At 35.7% G+C, this 22,819-nt stretch overlaps 1 protein-coding gene across 6 annotated transcripts; it reads left to right on the forward strand.

The window, feature by feature from the left end:
- Positions 1–249: 249 nt before the first annotated feature.
- LOC131161323 (bifunctional riboflavin kinase/FMN phosphatase) lies at positions 250–22,290 on the forward strand. 6 transcript variants are annotated; one of them, XM_058117009.1, is made up of 12 exons: positions 250–494; positions 3,394–3,524; positions 9,839–9,968; positions 10,463–10,649; positions 11,594–11,724; positions 11,866–11,935; positions 12,042–12,107; positions 20,679–20,833; positions 20,916–21,011; positions 21,503–21,654; positions 21,748–21,831; positions 21,925–22,290. In XM_058117009.1, exons 3-12 carry the CDS (start codon positions 9,899–9,901, stop codon positions 22,072–22,074), a joined length of 1,161 nt encoding a protein of 386 aa, XP_057972992.1. In that variant the 5' UTR covers positions 250–494; positions 3,394–3,524; positions 9,839–9,898; the 3' UTR covers positions 22,075–22,290. The 6 variants fall into 6 exon arrangements, with proteins under 6 accessions (XP_057972992.1, XP_057972991.1, XP_057972996.1 ...); XM_058117008.1 differs by having other exon boundaries at positions 3,394–3,450; XM_058117013.1 differs by lacking the exons at positions 9,839–9,968; positions 10,463–10,649 and adding an exon at positions 8,210–8,435.
- Positions 22,291–22,819: the final 529 nt, after the last annotated feature.

Genomic DNA, 22,819 nt, shown 5'->3' on the forward strand with positions numbered 1-22,819 from the left:
TATAGTATCATTTTGTTTTTAATATATATAGATAGAGGTGAATATAATTCGTTTAAAACCAAATTAATTAATTCATTTCGATTGGTTTGACTCAGTTGATTTGTTATTAGTTTAGTTAGTATTTGGTTTCCGGTTTAGATTTAGAATTAATTCGTTTCACTTAACTAAATTAATTGAATCACATATGTTAATAATAATTAATAATTATATATATATAATTTATACATATATTAAAATTAATTTTAGTATAAAATATTGTTCTATTCCTAACATTTTTATTCCATTCCCGAACGGACATGTGCTCTGTACATACACCCCTGGAATGCGTACCAGGCTACCACTCCTTCAATGACCATTCATCCCAAAGTGAGAATCAATTCCAGCCCTTCCATTTCCCATAAGCTCGGCTCTCCCCGAATCTCTCGACTTTCTCTTGCTCTAAATCAGAGAGCTAGCCATCGGATCTAGTGGTGTTATCCAAAATCAAAGCAAGGGTAAGCCTCTTGTTCTTCAATCTTGGTTTTGGCACAAGATTGGATCTATGGTATCTTGTGAAATAGGTTTCTTGTTTCTTATTTCTGGCCACATTTTCTCCATGGAAATGGCTTGCTTTCTATATTTCATTGCTTTTCTATCTTCTGTTCTGCCTTACAGCACTTTTCCCTTTCCAATTGGACTTTTGATTTTTTATGTTATGTGAAGTTGGTTTTGTCGTTGTTACTTCTTCTACCACCGGATTGCCAATAACCTTCTCAAGCAGGGCTTACTGTCTCGGTCTCTCTCTTGATAACATCTGATTCTTTCTCTGTTTATCTTTGTAATTTGAAACTGGGAAATTTTATTTGAGGTCGCAACCAATTCAGTCATTACATTGACCAATTAACTAACTAAAAAGCCTATGGGTCTTGTATTGTTCGTTGATTCTCTTTTTACTTAAGTTTTTAATTAGGGTTTCCTCGGCGTATGTACTCTGATACATGTTAAAGTGCAAATTTGAGATTTCATGAATTAGCTGAAGCAATTGGGAATTTTCAATGTTAAAGTCCATCTGTTTACACTCTTGTATTTTTAAACTCCGTGTAGAATTTGTTTTAATATGTGGATCATTAACTAAGTCAATAGTTTTGCTGTATTTATTCGCCAGCCTTTTAAAAATTTTCAAACCAAAGAAATTAAAGATCACAAAACAAATTTCATTGCACTTGAGCACTTCTAGATTACAATGAATAGAATTTTTTTCAAGAACACCCTGCTGTCTCCACAAAGTGAAATTTGTTTGAGAGATGCTTAATAATCTTCAAAGAGAAATAAAAATATAGGTGTTTTGTTAAAACTTCATATGCATCGTTGTTTCCTATGGGGAGATAAAATCACATTTTATCACTATGCAGTGATGTTCTTGTTTGAAATACAAACATTGTATATTTTTATATTTTGTTATATATTTTTATTTGTTAGTTTAAATTGCATTTATAATCAAACAAAAGAATGGAATTAATATGTTGGAATTCGCATTCCATTCCATTTCATCATACCAAATATACTGTTAGGGCCAAGTGGGAATAATGATTCCATTATGACACGAGAGGAATTGATGTAGGATGGAAAAGGGTGACCTAGTCCTACGGTTCAACCCTCACAAGCACATACACTCAATACACTTTATATTAAGAATTTAATTATCCAAACATAAACACAATAAACTGGAGGCAATTTAACATGTTTTGGGATTTTGAAAGGGTGTATGATGCTGTTCTAAAATAAGTCCCAAGAGTTCTTTTAGAAAGGAATCAAGTTATATGCAACAAGGATGTTATTTGAAATTTCAAGAATTTAAGTTCTATTGTTAGCAAGCAATATTCCCACAATTGATTTTAAACTAGCAAGTATCAATATTGTAATCTATGGATTCAAAGGGCTTATCAAATATGGAATTTCAGATTTTCAGCAAAGGCTTACAATATGAATTAAGGGTTCAAATAAGTGCTGAGATTACCAAGAGAATTGTTTGGATGGCTTGACGTTGTTCAACACAAGTCTTAGACCACGCCAGAAAATTCCTTGGAACAAGCTTTGAAACACTGAGACAAACACAACAATGTAATGGAGGGGAAGTGGCTGTGTCGGGGGGGTATTTTGGGTGGAGGTCGTGTGGATGAAAGGGAGGAGATGGAGTCGCTAGGTAGAATAATGGTCTCTCACTGCCTGATCTCCAAGGAGAACGACGTAGCCTCTCACTACACAATCACAGGGATTGGACAAAGTTTAACAAGCTTCAACAAAGAAATTTTCTTTCAATATCAATACTTTTCTCTCTACATAGTTCTTACAATGAAGGGGTATATATATAGCTAGCATGGGGGGACAAACATTAAACAACTAACAATTCCCACACAAGCATGGGAGACAAATAATAAAGACACCAACTTACTCGACACATTAATTACTCTTACAAGTTACTAACAAAATAAATGCTCCAACTTTTTAGACATTCTCACACAATTTCCTAACATACACATGCAAGCAAGTTGTCTTGCATGTTTACAAATTAAATACAAATAAAAGTTAAAGGGAGACCCAATTCGTGTGGGGCCCACATGGGTCTTGAACTTGCTTCGGCATCTCTACTCGAGTCTTTCTCACACTAAAAAGTCTTCAAAACAAGTCTTCAAATAATCCATTCAAAATTTACAAACAATTATGAACCGATGTGGACATCGGGAGGTCGTACACGTGTCATCATGTTGACAAAGGAAATGTGGACATCGGGAGGCCGTTCATGTGTCATAACATTTGAAAATGACATAGGTAGGGCATGCTGATACCCATCAGGAATGCTTACTCTAACTGACTCCCTCTATAAGTCTCCCATCATCTCCCCCTACCTCCAATCTCCATTGTATTATGTGGCTCATGTTGAGTAGAACACATGCACAGAGAAAGCATGCTGAGGAAAAAACAAGGAAGCAGGTCTGCAGAAAGAAACCGTTGACGGTTTTTCTTGGCGTTGGTTTTGAATTTTGAATTGGGAAGATCAATAGGTTGGGGATTTGGAGGCAAATCCTCTGGGGATTGATACAGGGGTATTTATGGAACTTTCTAATCCCTCTGTACGTGTAGGGTTAACATATATATGATGTTGTAACCTTGATTTTGATAGATAGTGAATTTCAGCCGCTGCTTGCTCTTGTGGACGTAGGCACATTGCTGAACCACGTTAATTCTTGTGTCATTGTTTATTTGCTTTCCTTATTATCTGTGTGATTGTGTTTTCATATTGTTCATCATTAGTTGCTGCATTACACGATCCGGATTTTCTGCTGCGCAATAATTTGCACAACAATCTCTGACTCTCCCTCATCTCTCACCAACACACTCTTCTTTCTTATCTAGGTTGTCAAATTTGCAGTTGAGGCCAAGAAACCAAATAATAGTTGAGAATTTAACCAGGTGAAATCCAATTAAAGCTTGGGCTTAACATTTTCATTCCAAATTGAAGCTTTGTTCTCTTGTTCAATCCTCTGGTTTGTTTTCTAATTTGTGCTAAAAGTTGTTTAATCTATGTATTTTTTTGTTCATTTAAAAGCTGTAATCGGAGCTTTTGAAGTAGTTATATCCAGAAATTTCTCAATGCTCAAAGTTTCCCATTTAATTGGAGTTTCTTGTTTAATCTAAGTTGTTCTTCGTTCCCTAGTCTTTGCAAATTTGTTCGCCAGATCCATTTGAACACCTTGAAGATTAATCCTATGTTTGGTTTTGTATGTTTTGTCATCTAGTGATTCTGCTTTCTGAGGAGTATGTTTTATGCTTCTCTATATTGGTTGAGGTGAAGAGTTCTTGATCTTTGCTGCTGCTATATTTTTCTTCTCTCTACTTTTTATTTTTTTTGCCTTTCGTGATTGTGTTTTTTCTTTTCTGTTTCTCCATCTTTCTTACTGCTACAGTTTTTGTACGCTGCAGTAGTTTTTTAATGTTTTAATTGTACGCTTGTTATTTTATCAATATGTCGTTTTCATTTATTTACTGATGTAATTGAGATACAGTTATACTTCTTTTTTGTGAGTTCAAAACTATTTTTAGGACTATAGGATAATTTATTTTTAAAGGTCGAGATGTTAGGCTTGAATTCAGATCATCTGATGGTATTTGATAGGCCTGGCTTTCCCGGTGATTTGACTCAATTTATATTTTTTGCATTTCATTTATTCTGTGTGTTAAAGATTTGCAGAACTCTTCAATCTGTTTCATGCCCAATTGGTTATATGTGAATGAATTTTGACTGAACACTTATATGTGAAATTGAAATTAAAATATACACTAAATCTTCCCGCACTTGTTGAAGGGGCTGGCATAATTTAAACTAATAAGTTTTTGGCAATGAGTAGTAGCCATAAGCAAAAGCATTGTGATAATGGAAATGTTATGGAGCCTTTACTCCTTTTGTAAAGGTGATAGAGCCTCTAAGTTTGCAAGAACATGCCATCTTTGAAAGAGAATTCTTCTGATACGTGCTTCTATTATTCTTTTGCTTGTTTTCTTTTGTCTCAAATGAAGTTATTTCAAAGACTTTCAAAGGTTTCTCATTGGTTTTCCTCACTTTTTGACAAAGTAATCAATTGGCGAGACTTTTCATTTCTCACTTATACTCCTTTCCATGGAAAAAGTCCTTCTCTTTTATTTCTTGCCTTCTCTGTTTCTAATTTTCTTTGTGTACTAGTGCCTGGTTTATATAATGACATGGTTCAATGCAGTGTGCTGAGAACTTGCATTGCTTTTGAGTAGTGTGATTACCTTCTATATATTTACTAATCTTCAACTTAGCAGAGCACATTAATCTTCTGATTCATGCATCCCTCAGTTCTATAATTGTCTTGATTTTTGTTTTTTTAGTCTGAATGTAATTCTTAGTTATCTCTGTTTTGCCTGCTTGTCTTTCTAATACAAATAGTGTGTCAGGATGCATAACAGTATGTCAGGATAGAAAAATTAATGAGCTGTCTAATAGTATGTCAGGATACAAAAATTAATGAGCTCAACTTCATTCTGCTTGTAGAAAACTGTGGTGAAAATTTGAGGACCATTGGATTTTTTTTGTTTTTTGTTTTTGTTTTTGTTTTAATAGCAATATATCTCTTAAAAATTTCATTGTTTTGAAGATAGTTTATAATCATTCAGTTATGGTGATTTTTCTATTGATGATCTATTAATTGTGGTTAGCTTGTGCTCAGCTATTGTGCATCATCTTAGCTGTTCTTTGGAAGTTTTGCAGCCAAATCTTATATGAAGTTGTTGCTTTGGTTTATTTTTATTTGCTGCCTAATTTTCAATGGAATTGACCTGTATATTTATATTTTTTAGGACCCTAAAACGTGCACTGGTTTTTTAGAATGCTAAAACACATGCTGATTTTTGAAATTTGGTTTTTGAAAACATTAAAACACACATTGGTATTTCAGGATGCTAAAACATGGATTGGTTATGTAAACCCTTGATTCCATCCTACCAACCCAATGTTCAATGCATTCTTCTCTCACAAGCTCATCAAATCTGCCAATTGAGGTCAATAGATCAAATCATGATGGGAATTTTTTAAGACTTCGACATTCTATTTGTGAAAACTTTAACACTCATTGATTATTTAGAAGACTAAAACACACAATCTGATTTCTGAGAAGACTTAAAACGTGCATTCTGATTTTTGAAGACTGCTGACTCATGGTATTATGAGCTTGCCTTTGTAGTAGAGTAGTTTTGGTTTTATTTGCTTCGCAAAGTAATTGTCACTTGCTTCTAAACATGGCACAAAATTACCCTTAACCTTAGAAACCTATATATGTCATGACAACATTTCCAACCTCCCTCTCTTTTGTTGGGGTAGTGGGGAATAAACCAAAACGCTGAACAGGGAGTCAGACATGCATTACTGATATAAAAAAAGAAAGGGCAATTTTTTACACAAATCTAACATAATGTAGCTATATATTATGCTTTGTTCAGTGTGTACCTCTTTTTTGTGTGTTCCTGTGGGATTTACATCTCAAGCTTGTCTCTAGCACCAACTTTCCGATGTTCTTTTTTCTTTTCCTTTTTTTAATGACCAAGAATTCCTTCTTTAAACATGTTTCATTCTTACTCCTCACTTGGTTTTTAGGAATGCCCTCGGAAGATAATTGTGGTCCCAAAAAAAATAAAAGGTTGTGGACCTAAGAAGAATATGAGAAATAAATTGAGGCTCTTTTTGATTTGCATGCAAAACACCAGAAAGTATAATGCTGATTGCGGTTTTAGACCAGGTCATTATAGTGCAGTTGGAATAATGAGGTGAGTTTGAAGAAGAGGAAGGAAAAAAGTTAGTAAGAAGAGGTGAGTTTGGAATTTTTAAAAATAAAAAAATCTAAGAAAGAAAGAAAATATGTGAGAGAATTTTGGCTGGGAATATATAGAAATAAAAAAATAACAATTTTAAAATTATTATTAATTTATTAAAAACATAACTTAATTATAATTGACCAATAGTATTAAAGAAGATAAAATTGCAACCAATGAACAATTAGTTTAGAATTTTTTAAAATTTAAAAATCTTAGAACTTAAGAAAGGAGATTTGTGTGAAACTTTCAGGTGGGAATATGTAGAAATAAAGAAATAACAATTTTAAATTATTATTAATTTTAAAAAATATAACTTAATTATAATCGACCAATATAATTGACTTAGGTACTTGGAATCCTATGAATGAAGATTTGCTAGTAGTAGTACATTGGAGAATTCTTAATTGGCTAGATGTAAATAGTCCTAGGACTATGGAACATTAAAGAATATCGAATTGCAATCAATGAATAATTAGTTTAGAATTTTTAAAATTCTAAAAATCTAAGAATTTAGGTAGAAATTTTGCAGCTTTGTTTTGTATTGTATATATTTATAGATAGGCGTGAGCATAACTCAGTCAAAACCGCATTACTTGAATTAACCAAGTCATTTCAGTTGATTCAGTTTAATTAAAAAATAAATCGGTTGGGTTGGGTTTTCATTTGAGTTAATATTTGGTTTTTGGTTCGGTTTGGGATTTATAAGTTTTGGTTAACCAAATTATATATATTAATAATAATTAATTATTATATGTATAATATATATGTATATTAAAATCAGTTCTAGTATTCTACACACTTCTATGGTAGACCCTTAACTGGTTAGTCCTAAAATCCTAAATCATTATTCCTCACTTCCATTCGTCCTCTTCCCGAATCCCTCTCTGGCCTCTAGCTCTGGAAGAGTCTGAGGTATCTTCAAAATCGAGTCTCCAGTGATCATTGATCAGTCTTGTCATTGTCGTGACTCGTGATCAACATCGTCTTCATTGGTTCGGCCTTCGAGTTTGTTGGTTGCAGCGTCACTGCATCGCCTCGCCCTCACCCTCCTCCTCGCCCTTTGGCGGGTCAGCGCGGCAGTCCCCCACTCCCTAATGGCTGACTCCCCCTACTCTCGGACTTAAAGTGTGGAGCCTTGGAGTCTTGGATGGCTTGCTGCTCCTGATGGCTGAAACCCTAGCATCTTGGCCCTCTTCCATGCATCGAGTCACCGCATATCTGAAAATTGAACAAGGTCGAAGGTTCACTATCAAATCACTTTCTTCTCTTAGTAAAATTGTATGTTTATAAAAAATTTTATTCTTGGCCTGCTTTATTAAAATTATTTAGGTAGGATTTGAAATGGTTCACTATGTTATTTTTGGCATCCCCTTGTGGGACGTTTGAGCGTTTCTGGTTTTTAGACCCCCTGCTGGAGCCATTGCTGGTGTTGCTGGAAATTTGCTGATATGGGTTCTGTTCTTGTGTCATCATTGTTCCATCAGACCATGGAGGTGCACCTGGAACTAAATTTGAAAAGCAAAATTGTAGTGAAGGGATGGAGTAGAAATGATTTTAGAAAATCAGTTATTTGAATTTGGAAACGATACAAAGCATGCACATTTTTCATTAAATATTCAGTTTGGTCAAATTCAGTTAACCAAATTAACCAAAAAACTCTGTTCGGTTGGTGCAAAATCAGTTAATACCTTAATTCGGTTTGGTTGGGTTAGCATAATTCCTTAAGCGAAAATTTTCGGGTAATTCGGTTAATTAACCAAAATACCTGTACTGACTGAATGCTCTCCCCTATTTTTAGATATGAGTTTGACCATCAGGTTTTTTTTTTTTTTTCTGTTAGGTTGAAAAAACACATGTAAGCAAGACTGAGTTTGGGATGGATGTCATATGTGTACCCACAGGCCACAGCCAGCTCAGCTTGAAAATAAGCCCTTCCCTTTTGAACAAAGGAAGCCCTTAGGCCTTAGGAACAAGATAGCTTGCTTTCTTTTAGATTCTTCCAGCCTCTCTCTGTCTCCCATCTCCTGCCTTGCCACGCACTGGCAGCTCGGTCTGCAATTTCTATGGTATGTCCTGGAAGGATTTTTGTTTTTTGTTTATTCTAAATTCTTTTCCTGATGGCTAACCGAGACTACCTGATGAGTGATGAGTGAATGGCACAAACCATGCCTATAATTCTTATGTATTTTCTTTATTTTATTTACTTCTTAATCCCAAAAATTGGTGCTTTTAATGTTGCAAATTTTCTGACCAGATATTTCGTTCATTTGTGGTTGTGAAATAACAATGAGGCAATAAAGCTTTAGCATCTTAGCATGAAAATTCAGGGGTACTGAATTTGCCTCAAGATTGAACAGTGCTTGTTATAAATACAATTCAGCCAATGAATGTGATCTACCATTTATCAGAAATAGTAATAGTTGCTTTTTACCTGTGATTTTCTGTGGCTGTGCTGATATAACTGTAGAAAGACTTCCAGATAGGCCTCACTTTCATAAAATTTTGGTGTTTATTTCAATTTCATTTTTTAGGAGTATCAATGAGTAATGAAGAGGAGCTGAATGATCATATTAACTGAAGATCATTAATTTACAATTTAATTGTATTTTTGCTATTAGTAACTTTAAGAATTCTAGTTGTTTTGGGTTTAAATTGATATTTTGGTTATTTTAGGCTTGTTTTATAATTTTTAGTCATTAGCTATTGAGGTTTCTTATTTGTTTATAAAAATATAGGCTTATGTGTGCAGTGGAATTAGTCTTGATGAATTATTGCACTGTGACTTATTGCCTCTCTTTCCTCTCCTCTCACAGTTGTTTCTCTCTCCTTCCCTTTCTTCTTCCCTCCTCTCTCTTTCCTATTCTCTTCTTTCTTGCTTTGCTCTGCTGCATCAAATATGTTTTATTAAAGTTTATTAGAAAATCTTGTATTGATAATGAATTAGATGTAAACGGTTGAAACTGCCCACACACATGCACATCTGCTTATTTTATTTGCTAGAATTGGTCTTACCATTGTGGCAGAGTCAATGAAAATCTTTTATTATGGGACTTTAAAAAGTTAGATATAATTTTTGTTTTTTTATCCAATTAGATATATGCTATATTCATGAAGTAATGTAGATTTAGGCCCTTTTGCATTATTGATATGTGATGCTGTCTTCTTATGTATATATATTTTTTAATTTTGTGAACATTTGCAAAAGTTTACATGGCTGAGTTACCTTCGGTTCTTTTTGTGAGTTCTCCAAAATCTAAGTTGAAAACTGATAGACCAAATCAAGCTTTCTCACTCTTATCTCTCTCTCTCACTCTCTCGCACACACACACACCCACACCTACCTAATGTTTGTTGAAGTTGGTATATTATATGTATGCTACTTTGAGGTCAGGATGTTACATTCAAATCAACTACGCCATTGGTATTCTATTCGCTCTATTAATTCATGTGTTTTTTTTAATTTTATCAGATACATTTTTTCAAATGAAAGCAGTCTCTATTTGAGAGTTCTGTTTGTTCTAACTTGTCAATGGCAATGCATTTAAAGAAGTTTGTGTCATGTGTCATCCTTGATTTAGATGGTACACTTCTTAACACAGGTCAGATTTCGCTTGTCATTAATTTAGTTTTAACATATGTTAGGCTCATAATTCTTGTCACTACAACAGTTGTTTCATTTCATAAGTTTACTCCTGGAATTGGATGTTCGTTGTTTTTTTCTGGCCTACATTTGGTACATATGCCCTGGAATAGGAACAAGTTTGCCAGGTTTTTTAAGTCCATTCAGATTATATGCCAAACACTGGAAATAGATTACTTTTCCCTTTTGGGGAGAAAATTTCCTTTCGACCACATTGTTTCCCTTCTAGTGGGCCTTTATATGAACCTAAATGGGGGCTTTCGGCTCCGGTTCTCTGCATGTGTGCAAGACATTTGACAAACAGAAGAGTCATGCTCCTTATCTCTCTGTTCTGGATGCAGTCGTTCTCTGGTCTTTTGTTATTTTGAAGATTGAACGACCGTCTGCTTTCTGCTCCCATTTGATGTTATCACACTTTATTTCAGCCATAATTTGATTGTAATTTTCTGGCAGATGGCATTGTAAGCGATGTATTAAGGATTTTCTTGGTTAAGTATGGAAAGCAGTGGGATGGGAGAGAAGCTCATAGGGTAGTAGGAAAGACACCTTTGGAAGCTGCAGCTGCAATTGTAGAAGAATATGGGCTTCCTTGCACAACAGTGGATTTTATTACAGAAATTACCCCGATGTTCTCTAATCAGTAATAACCTGTACACTTTTATCTGGTGTATGTGTGTAGATTAGAGACATTATAGTGAAGAGGACATCAAAACTCATTTCTTAGTTTACTAGTTGATAATATGCCCAAGGGCTGGATAGCAGTGGATAAATAATCAGGTGGTCTCAGAATTTGTTGTCATGGAATGTAGAATCTTTTCTGAGGTCTTCTTCCTTATATCCTTCCAATTATCACTTTAATTTGTGCATTGATCATTGCCAAAAGTTAGGGGATTCCATCTGCAATAAAGCTAGCAAAAGTTTAACATAGCTCTCCTTGGGCATAGGGGTATTATGTCTGATGTCCCATGTGAATGAAAAATGAGTAGTGGTTAAAATCATCTTCAAAAACTGCCCCTATTCTCTGTATGATAACTTTGGGGAAAAATTGAGACAATTTTGCCTTGTTTTTTTAATAGTTTATTTCACACTGAGCTTATCCTTATGTAATTGAACCTTAAAATTTCAAAAAACACATGTAAGATTTGAATTACATTTGAAATTTATTTTTGTTGTCATCTTTGAGCATGTAGATTCCTGCAGAAATTGTGCTCTCCATGACCTTGTACCCTTGTTTCTCGGCTCATGCCATTGTTCCTCTAAGCAACACCTTTTTTCATTTTTTTCATTTCCTGTTGCTTGTCTTAGTTATTGTTTCTATCTTTCATGTTATTGGGCCATTTTCCCCATCTGATGCAGCCTAGGCTTTTTTGGTTAGTGTTTGATCCACTCAGAAGAAGAGGCTCAGATAGGAACAGTTGCATTTTTGTGTTTTTAGGACTGATGCTTTACGGGCTTTACAAACTATAAGATTGTGTGATGAAACTTTTTTTTTTTCCCTTGAACTTTGCCTGAAACTTGGGGTAATTAGTTTGATCAGTGGAACAAAGGGTGTGGTTCTTTAAATTATTACCATTGTAATTGTAGGTGGTGCAATATTAAAGCCCTTCCAGGTGCCAACCGGTTGATTAAACATTTGAGCAGTCATGGTGTGCCATTGGCATTGGCTTCAAACTCCCCAAGGGCAAGCATTGATTCCAAAATATCCTATCATCAAGGTATGTTTGAGAATCTTACAAATATTTAATCTTTTGCTTCCTAAATGGAACATAATCTAGAGGTTGCATGACTTGCATTGTCGAGATCATAATTTCTGTTTATCATTGATGAACTTATTTGCCCAAACTTTTCCTCTATAGGCTGGAAGGAATCCTTCTCTGTTATTGTTGGTGGTGATGAAGTGAGAATGGGGAAGCCATCTCCTGAAATGTGAGATGCAACAAGTATTTTCATCTTGATTTCTTTCTCTACAATTTACAAACATATAACGTCAAGTAATGGTTTTCTGTTCTGACTGTGGGTTTTACTATTTAAGATTCCTTGAGGCAGCTAAAAAGCTGAACTTTGAACCTTCCAGCTGCCTTGTTATTGAAGATTCACTGTAAGTGATCTGAGTTCTCCTGCCTTATCTCATGATGCAATATCATTATGGAAAATGTACTTGTTAACTCATTGACATAGAATATCAATGTTGATGCGCGTGAAAGAGGTAGAAGATCCAATGATGAGACATTAAATGACTGTTGTTGGTAGTTATTTTTTGACCAAAAACATAATAACCAAATTGAAGTATTTAAATTTTCAAGAAAACAACTGAAATATAATTTTTTTGTTTTCACAGGTGGTCAGCTGGCCACTTATGGGCGGTTGACCGGCCCTTTTCCTATGAGTTTTGTTCACTTGTGTTGTGCCAGCCTGTGGGCGGTTGACTGATACGGGCAGATTTGAAAAAACATGAGTCTTTGTTTGATTGGTTGATTCCTCTGGTTTTGCCACATGTCCTCGACTGTTGGCAGGTGTCCTGCAATGGTTAGGTCTGTATTAGAGATCCTGTCTTGCACAGGGTAGTTAAGCTGGTTAAAGTTTGAATTTTCAAATTCAAGCTTGGAAGCTTTTTCCCTCCTTTGAATGGTATATAAATAGAACACTCCTGAAGGCTTTTTATGTACACAGAATAGTGGCACAATGACCCTAAAATGCACTTTAAATCAGAGAAAATGTCCTTCTATTGATCCTTCCTTCCCTCCATCATTTCTTGTGCATTTTTTTACCATTTATTATTCTTCTTCCATTTTTATTTGCTTCTTCCATATTTTGAGTTGTTGCATATTTTTCATTGTCCTTTCATAGTATTCTACTTCAGGTCAATCCTATATCCTTCTCTTTCTAGTTTCATGGATTTCCATTCTATGTATGTTGTGAATATGCATATTTTGCTTGAGTATTATGTATGTGTGTATTTCTACGTATAGAGTTCATAAAGTAGCATGCCATTGTTCAGAATACATGCATTGGTTAGTTTAGAGCATACTTGTGTTCTAAGAGTTCTATAAAAAAAATGAAGCATGTTTTCTAAAGAAAGTTTGCATGATTTTTAAACCATTTTTTGCGTTTGCATGTCTACATTCCTTGTTTGCAAGTCATCTACGCATGTATCAAAGTATGTATGTGCTTTCTGTAATCCAAATTTGTATATATATTGTTTGTTTTGTTGAAGTTCTCTACAAAGTGACCAACCACCTTTGGGGAGACAGTCAACCGGTATTAGTTGTTGAGATTTTGATTAAATGAATGACGTAAATTGAAGATAGGTCTCTCCCTCAATTTATAATACAAATCAAATATATGGTAATGACCATATTACCCTTACTAATTCTCACTAATTAACATACTAACACACTTAATAATAAGACTAAAAGACTAAAATAATCTTTAATCCCCCCTCAAGTTGGAGCATAAATAGCATATGCTCCTAATTGTTTACAAATAAATTTAACACGAGCACCCCCCAAAGCTTTGGTAAACGAATCAACAAGCTGCGCATTGGACTTCTTATAGGTGGTAGTAATGAGTTTCTGCACAAGTTTCTCTCGAACAAAATGGCAATCAACTTCAATGTGTTTTGTTCACTAATAAAAGACTGGGTTGGAGGCAATATGAAGAGCAACTTGATTGTCACACATCAACTCCATAGACTAAGAATGTGGAAAACCCAAGTCTTCCAACATGTTCTTTAGCCAAACAAGTTCACAAGTTGTGTGAGCCATTACTCTATGCTCTGATGCAACACTTGATCAGACCACCATAGTTTGTTTCTTACTCTTTCTAGAAACCAAACTACCATCAACCGAGATACAATACCTGGTTGTGGATTTTCGGTTGGAAGGTGATCTGTCCCCAATCTGCATTAATATATCCTTGAATATGATCTCGATAAAACAATGTCTCCTAGGTACACCTTTAAGATATCTCAAGATGCAAATTATTGCATTCCAGTGACTTGTCCTTGGAGAATCCAAAAATTGACTTACAACACTTGTTGCAGGAGAAATGTTGGCTGAGTAACTATGAGATAATCCAACTTTCCAACAAGTCTCTGGTATCATTTAGGATTAGGCAAAAAATCACCTATATTTGACACTAACTTGATGTTAGGGCCATAAGTGTATCAACCGCTTTGGATCCCAACAATCCAGTTTCATCCAATTGATCAAGAATATACTTCCTCTACGACAAAACAGCTCCCACACAATATCTAGATACTTTAATACCTAAGAAGTATTTCAACAGTACTAAATCTTTGGTTTGAAACTTAGTCTGTAGAAAATGTTTAAGACTTTGAATACCTTTATCATCATCATCATCATCATCATCATCTATAATAACAATGTCATTCGCATACTCAACAAGAAGGATCCTACTTGATGAAGTATGACGATAAAACATAGAGTGATCCACAGCTGGAGACCAAATCAAGTACAATAACATTGAATAGACCAACCATGCTCTAGGAGACTGTTTTAGGGCATATAGTGCCTTCTTGAGTTGGCAAACTAAGCCTAGCTCCTCTTGAGCAACAAACCCAAGTGATTGCTCCATATTGGCCTGCTCCTCAAGATCACCATGCAAGAAGGCATTATATACATCTAATTGATGCAGAGGCCAGTGACAAGTGGTAGCCAAGGAGATGACTAAATGTATTGATGTAAGTTTGGCAACTGGAGAAAGTGTCGGAATGATTCAAACCATAGACCTAAGTATAGCCCTTAGCAAAGAGACGTGCCTTCAGACAAGTCACAGAACCATCAGGGTTGGGTTTCACAGTGTATATCCAACGACAATCATAGACTTGTTAGAAGAAAGAGATACCAAGTCCCAAGTACCATTGTCTTGTAAAGCATTTATCTCTTCAACCAAGGCTTTCCTTCGCCTAGAGTGGGCTAACTTCAAAGCAAACGTAGTTGGAAATGGGATGTTGTGTACATGTGCGTTTACCTTTCCGGATAACATAGGACATCGTGAGAAATATGATCATTAGATGAAAGGTGTGGAAGTAGAAGCTAGAGGGGACTCTCTTCCTTGGTGCAGCCGTCATGAATACGACTGCAAATTAGGACAATGTAGACAATAAGAAGGACTCAAGCTACATGGAGACACAAGTGGTTTATTGGGCAATGACAACAAGTTAGGATCTGGAAGATTAGGCAAAGGAAGAGACTCATTGAGATTAGAAGCACTTAGGGACTAAGTGTAGTAAGGTATAGACTTAAAGAAGGTAACATTTGCAGAAACAAAGAAGTGATGCAGCAGAGGACTATAACAACGATACCCTTTCTTAGTATATGAGTAGCCTAGAAAGACACATGTTATGGCACGAGGATCCAACTTATCCACCCTAGGAGTTAGTTGATGAGCAAAGGACACACACCGGAATATACAGGGAGGTAGAGAGAAGAATAGAGGTGACTTAGGAAAGAGAATGGAGTCGGAAATTTTACCCCTAAGAACATAGGATGGGATCCTGTTGATAAGATAGCAAGTAGTAAGTACAACATCATACCAAAACACTTTAGGTACGTGCATTTGATAAAGTAAGGTGCGAGTGATTTCAAGGATATGTCTATTTTTCTTCTTTGCTAACCCATTTTGTTGAGGAGTGTGGGCACATGATTATTGATGAACAATATCAAACTGAGTCATATAAGAAGTGAATTGAGTACTGAAATACTCTTTTAGCATTATCACTCCTAAGTTCTCTAACGAGAAAACCAAATTGAGTCTTTATTTCAAAACAAAAGGCACAAAATATGTGAAATAACGTAGAACGGTCTTTTATTAAATATAGCTGAGCCATCCTTGAATAATCATCCACAAAGGTTACAAAGTACCAAGAATCCAACTTGGACACAATTATACTAGGACTCCAAATATTAGAATGGACTAACATGAAAGGGCTTGCAGCTCGTTTATTGACTTGGGAAGTAAAAGAGACACGATAATGCTTTCCTAACTGACAAGATTCACTATCAAGACTAGACACAAAACTCAAATTAGGAACTAGACGTTTCAACTTTTCTAGTAAAGGATGACCAAGGCGACAATGGATTTGTAGAGTTGTGGCAGCAACAGTGCAGAGGGTAGAAGGAGATAACGATTCAAAGTGATAAAGTTCACCAGCTCCACACCTTCCGCCAATTGTCTTTCTTGTCTTCAAATCCTAAATAACCGTAGAATCAAGGAAGACTGTTACTGAACAATTCATGGATTTCGTAATCTTGCTAACGAACATAAGATTGAAAGGAAATTTGGGAATATACAAAATCAAAGGAAGAGAAATAGAAGAAGTGGGATTTACAACCCCAATTTTTTAAAGGTAGTGGTGGATCCATCAGTAAGAGTAACACAAGGTAAATTTGCAGGATACTGAAATGTAGAGAAGAAATTCGGTATACTTGGCTGCAAAGTCTATAACCCTAGGACTAGGACAAGAAGTATTGGATGATAGACATGCCGTGAGATTCCCTGTTTGGGCAAGAGATGCAATGGGAAGAGAAGCTTGTTGTGATGCTTGATACTGTTGGAACTTGGAATACCCTTCCTCTAACATAAATATATTGCATTTCCCCCCACTTGGCCCCAAAGGTGTGGAGCCGGTGGTGGCTGCATTGGCAACACGTGAAGGTCTACCATGGAGATCCCAACAGTGCTCAATAGTATGATTACCTTGTCTACAATGATCACACTTGTGTTGAGTGCCTCTACTTTGTCCATCTCTACCACCATTACCACTCGAACCACCTCGATAACTTTTGCGGTTGTTTGCTAGAGTAATAGAATCATCATGTATGCAAAGGCTGTCCTCTCTCAGAGCCAGATGCAAGAGTAGGAGAATGTGTGATAAAGGATGCATGAAGGGCACGAGAATAAACATCAGCAAATGATGGCAACTCTGCACTAAAGTATTTGGGACTGGACTGCCTCAAACTTGGGTTTCAAGCCTGCTAGAACCTGAAGAATTGTCATATGCTCCCTCTGCGATTGCATCTTACGAACTTTGGCGGTTATAGGTTGCACAATGTTAAGCTCCTCATGAATACGTGCCATCTCTCCAGAATAATCTGCAGCCCCTGTCTCCCTGTTGTTATTGAAAATGCTCTTGGGATAAATCATACTTAAGTGTAATGTTACTATAGTGTAGAATCTTGGCATAATCCCAAATCTCCTTGCATGTATTTAGATGCATGCGCATCCATGCGTGCAATCTGGTGCTCCATCAAATTCCACATGAGGGAAAAAATCAAGGCATATTCTTGAATCCACATTTCTTTTCTCTTCTCTTCAAAAGGATTAGATAAGAGCAAGTGGTCAGATTTTCCTATTCCTACTAAACCCGAACAGTCTTAGACCATTTAACATAATTCTTTCCATCCCACTTTTCAGTTGTTATATATGGCGGTGACAAAGGAAACATGTTTTTGGGATTCGTAGACTCCATCCCAACACTCACAAACTAGCAACCACACCAATGTCAAACAAGAAGAACAATCAAAACTAATCGGGACAACCACAAATGATGTGACGCACCGAAACCACCACGGACAAGGTGAACCACCTACAAATTGATATAGCACTGTCACACCCTCACAAATCAATTTATGAACACTGCCATTGTTCCAAGAAACTCATAAAAAAAACCTTTTGAACACCGAACAATGGATTACCACGAGTGCATGGTAGAAAAAGGTTAGATCTTTGAGTAAAAAACATGCCCAATAGCTTGATAATATGATCTAGGGAAGAAATCAGGACATGGAGTAAAAACTCAAAACATGGTGGCTTGAATCTCTGTCATGCACTGGCAGTCTGCCGGCACATGGCGAGCTTTCCAGCAAAGGGATTTTGTAGGGTTAGGTTTCATAGGGTTCTGTTTTGGCTATATGATTGGTTTTGTGAAATCATAAAGGGTTAGGTGGTTCTGAGAAGGGCAGCCATGGGAGGGTGTTTTCCAGCGATGGCTGAGTGTGATAGGGTTTAGGTTGGATCACGCTCTGATACCATGTCGAGTTTTTGATTAAATGAATGACCTAACTTGAAGATAGGTCTTTCCCTCTATTTATAATACAAATTAAATATATTCTAATGACCATAGTACCCTTACTCTCACTAATTAACATACTAACACACTTAATAATAATACTAAAAGACTACAATAATCTTTAATAGTTGTTTACATGCGATTGACCGTCCATTGATGGTTGGTTGGCCGGCCATACCAGAAACTTGATTTTTCTAGTTTTCTAAAATGTTTATGAGATTTTCCAATGTGTTTTAGATTCTGTGATTTTTGCGTGATTGAATTGAGTCCTTTGAATCTTTTTTTTTGGTTTTTATTCCTAAAAAACTAAAGTTCCTTTTTAAGGAAAAGTTGATTTTTAAACACCATTTATGAAATGTCATTTACATGTGTTCCAAAAATCACTCTTTTAAAAATAAATTAGTCAGTTTTTAAGAAAAATGTGCTGTGCTGGTTTTATGGTTTTTGTGGCCAAAAAACCAAATCAATTTTTTTTTTAAAATCAGAGTTCTTATGGAAAATGTGTTATGCTAGTTTTATGGTTTTCATTCTTAAAACTAAATCATTTTTTTATTAAATTGATTTTTAAATGCTATTTATGGTGTGGCTTTTTAATAGGTTCCTAGAAAAATTTTCTAAAAACAGAGTTTTCCAGGAATTTTTTTTTGAAAATCAGATTTCAAAAGATCTTTCTTAAAATTTTGATTTTCTAAAATTTCAAAGTTTTTATTAAAAAGTTCCAAAAAATATTTGTATTCATTAAAAAAAATATTTTTTGGAACTACATTTGGCTTGGTCCCTTTTTAAGTCTTAAAAAGGAGTACATGCAGCCAGATTTTTAAAACAAAAAGAATCTGTCCTTTGTTAGTTTGTTTGAAAAAAAAAAAAGCCCAAAATTCTGCAGTTTTGCTGCAGGCAGTTGACCACCCTTTATGGGCCGGTTGACCAGGTTTTCCTGGGAGTAGGTGCGGTCGACCATACCTTGTCAACCACTGCCTCTTTCTCCCTCATTTTTGAACACTTTAAAAAAATTATTTTTTCAGAAAATGTTTTTTAGGAGATGCGCGCGCACACATAATTGTGGTAATTGTTCATAGAGCATGTGTTAATAGGGTGCATAACTGGTTAATTCCTTATTTTAGAACACTGCATAAAACTAATTTAGAATCATATTCCTGTGTCACGCTCTTTAAGATTCTGATATTGAGAAGCCAAGAAATTGCAGTGCAACCTGGAGTTGCATACTTGCATCTTTGATTTGGTAGGCTTGTATGGTTTAACTGCTGAACTAGACATGCCACCTTTTGATTATGTATCATGGTTTTAAAACCTGGACCGGGCTGGCCCATCCAACCATGTTCGACCGGAATTGGTCATGGTCCACTTAACACTCGGAAACTGGATTTGCACTGAACTGGTATTGACCTAGGCTACCTGGTTGGAAAAATAAAAATATGCCCATTGTTGCTGGCGCGTATTGAACCCAAGGCCTCAAATTCACTTCAAGTCCAAGCCTACCACTAAGCTTACCAGTATTTATTGTCCAAATACAAGTTGAATAATAAATATACCTGAGATGTAATGCACCTGAACACCCACTTTAGCAAGTTTTTAATTAAGAATGATTTTCTTTTTTCATTGTCTTCAATATCTGTTTGACTACAACAATAACAACAAAACCAAGCTTTAGTCGCACTAAGTGGGGTCGGCTATATGAATCCTTTTCCGCCAATTTATGCGATCATGGATAATTTCTTTTGATAGATTCTAGGACATTAAATCTCTACTATCTCCTCCCAAGTTATTTTAGGTCTACCTCTACCCCTTCAACTGCCCTCCCACAATAACTAAGTCATTCTTCCTCACAGGTGTACTATGTGGCCTACGTTGCAAGTGTCCATACCATCTGAATCGTCCCTTCCTTATCTTATCTTCTACAGGGGTTACACCTAACTTACCATGAATATATTCATTCCTTAATTTATCTTTCAATATTATACCACTAGCTATAACAACTAGCTATAGGCATTATACATAAATGAATTATCCATGGTTTATATATTTTTTTTACTTGAATCATACTCTTCTCTTAGCCTTTAAATAATAATAATAGTAATAATAATAATAATAATACTAAATTTGAAGATATTAGAAAAATATAAAATGTACAAATTTTCTCTAAATTGTGACTAGTAGTTATTCTTATTATTGTAATTAGCTAACTAACAGGTGAAGAAGGTGATTGTGGCCTCTATGTGTGTATATATGTCACAGACATTACTGGTTTGGTCATTAGTTTGATGCATCAGTCCTTATGTTCACTGTCACTGGTCTGTGATTTGAAACTATGTTGTGTATTGTTAAAGACATCATGTGGCGTTAAGCTGGGAATCTTAGTGGTAACATTCTTGACAAAGGATTAATTTCTTCTGATCAGTCATATTTCAAGCTTGGTTGAATTCCAATTTAATTTTCTCACACCATGCATTCAGATTTCCACAAGTTATGCTTAGAATTGAAATATACAAATGCATTGGTCTGAGAAAAGGAAGTGCTATTCAAAATCTTTAATAGTGAAATGGATTTGAGCTTTGTCAGGCCTGGTGTCATGGGTGGTAAGGCTGCTGGAATGGAAGTTGTTGCCGTACCATCTATTCCAAAACAATCCCATCTTTATACTGCAGCAGATGAAGTGATAAACTCTCTACTTGATTTACAACCTGAAAAGTGGGGCCTACCTCCATTTGAAGATTGTAAGTCATAGGGGCATCCATCATTTCAAACACATCATTCTTTGATTTCATATCACTGTCTTTACTATTATTATCATTGCAGGGATAGAGGGTACTTTACCGGTGGAACCTTGGTATATAGGTGGGCCTGTCATTAAAGGATTTGGTCGTGGTTCAAAAGTACTTGGAATCCCAACAGGTATTTATAAGGGATCTGTAGTTTGTTAGTTCTTTTGGTGTCAACAATTAATTTGTCACAAATGTGTTCTTCAATCACTAACATGTTTGGTATAATAGCACTAATTTTCTTGACATGCACAAGTCAGTATATTCTCTTTATAGATTCCTTTCTCCCGTGTTTGAGGCCTTGAATGTGGATATGTGAAGATTTGAACAAAATGTGATACAACATTATATTATTAAATTTTTTCCAAGTCCACACAAATCTGAATCCAAGGCTTGAAGTCCATGCTACCAAATGCGGCATTATTGTTCACATTAAGCTGGTTTTGTGGTTGTTCCTTGTATGTGATTTGGCATTATTTGTTTGGGTCAGACTCCAGATTACCATCTGAATCATTCTTAGATTACGTAAATATTGTTGTTAACTTCATTTTGTTCCATAATTTTTTATTCCTATTTGACTACCATTTAGTCCATTACCCTAACAAATCCATTTTATTCTTGCAGCCAATTTATCCTCGGAGGGCTATTCTGCTGTCCTTTCAGAGCATCCTTTGGGGGTGTATTTTGGGTGGGCTGGATTATCAACACGAGGGGTTTACAAGATGGTCATGAGTATTGGCTGGAACCCGTATTTCAACAACACTGAGAAGACCATCGTGCGTCTTGCTTAGCCCTAAATTGCAGCGCTGCAGGTGGTTCTTTTCATTCTCATATTTTCTTGTGCATTCTAACTTGTTTATAAAATTCAGGAGCCATGGTTGCTTCACGAGTTCAAGGAAGACTTTTATGGCGAGGAATTGCGACTTGCCATTGTGGGTTACATTAGGCCTGAGGTATCATTACTGATGATCTTTTCTTTCTTTCTTTTCATTTTTCTGCCTCCATTATTTCTAAAATTTTAACGTTTGGGTCATGGAATGTGAAAGGCAAATTTCTCATCCCTTGAGAGCCTAATATCAAGGATCAACGAAGACAGAAGGATTGCCGTGAGAGCTCTTGATCTTCCTGTTTACTCGAGCTATAAAGATAACCCGTTTCTGAAAAGCTCTTTGAATGTAGATGGCACCAATTCATGAATTTTGTAAATTTCAACATCTTGACATAATCATCAACAATTAGTTGGCGCTCATATAATTTAAGACAAGAGGACAACAATGGGTATGCCCTCTGTTTCTAGGCAATGTTTGGAGCTGCAAGGAATGAAAAACTGTAATAATTTGAATGTGATGCAAAAGTTAACAGTGTTTTGGTTCTCTTTAAGTTAAATCAACTGCTGTGTGATTATTTGGTTCTTTGATTGCATGAGTTTGTACAAAAATACCATCGGTGTTAAAGGCAGACTTGTATACCACGGACACTAGCAACCTCATTGGCATTGATCGCGAGTTCGTGACCTTTAAGCTTAGTCGGGTTGGATCTACTTATGTTGTTCAAAAAATATATTGGTTAGCAAAGGTCTTGGTGGTTGGAATACATTACGTCACCAAATGGGTGGAAACTAGAGCTTTGGCCTTGATCTTGGAAAAAATGTACATCTGAAAGTTGTCTGGAAGCCTTTAATCTGTAGGTTTGGAATCTTGAGCACAATCTTGATGGACAACGGGATGCAATTTGACTATAACTTGCTTAAAGAAATCCGTTCCTTGTGTTATTTGTATACATTGGTGAGACACCCTCGGTAAATTTTTAGACAGGCAGCAAATCGTTAATTCTCCTTCTGCATAAATTACATTTAATAATGAAATTTTGAGAACTGAGAACAATTTGGGATGCCTGTGAGATGGATTTTGTGTAGGATATTTTGAGAATAACCATTTCTTT

The sequence above is a fragment of the Malania oleifera genome, chromosome 8 (genome assembly GCF_029873635.1).
Source record: "Malania oleifera isolate guangnan ecotype guangnan chromosome 8, ASM2987363v1, whole genome shotgun sequence".
Lineage (NCBI taxonomy): Eukaryota > Viridiplantae > Streptophyta > Magnoliopsida > Santalales > Ximeniaceae > Malania > Malania oleifera.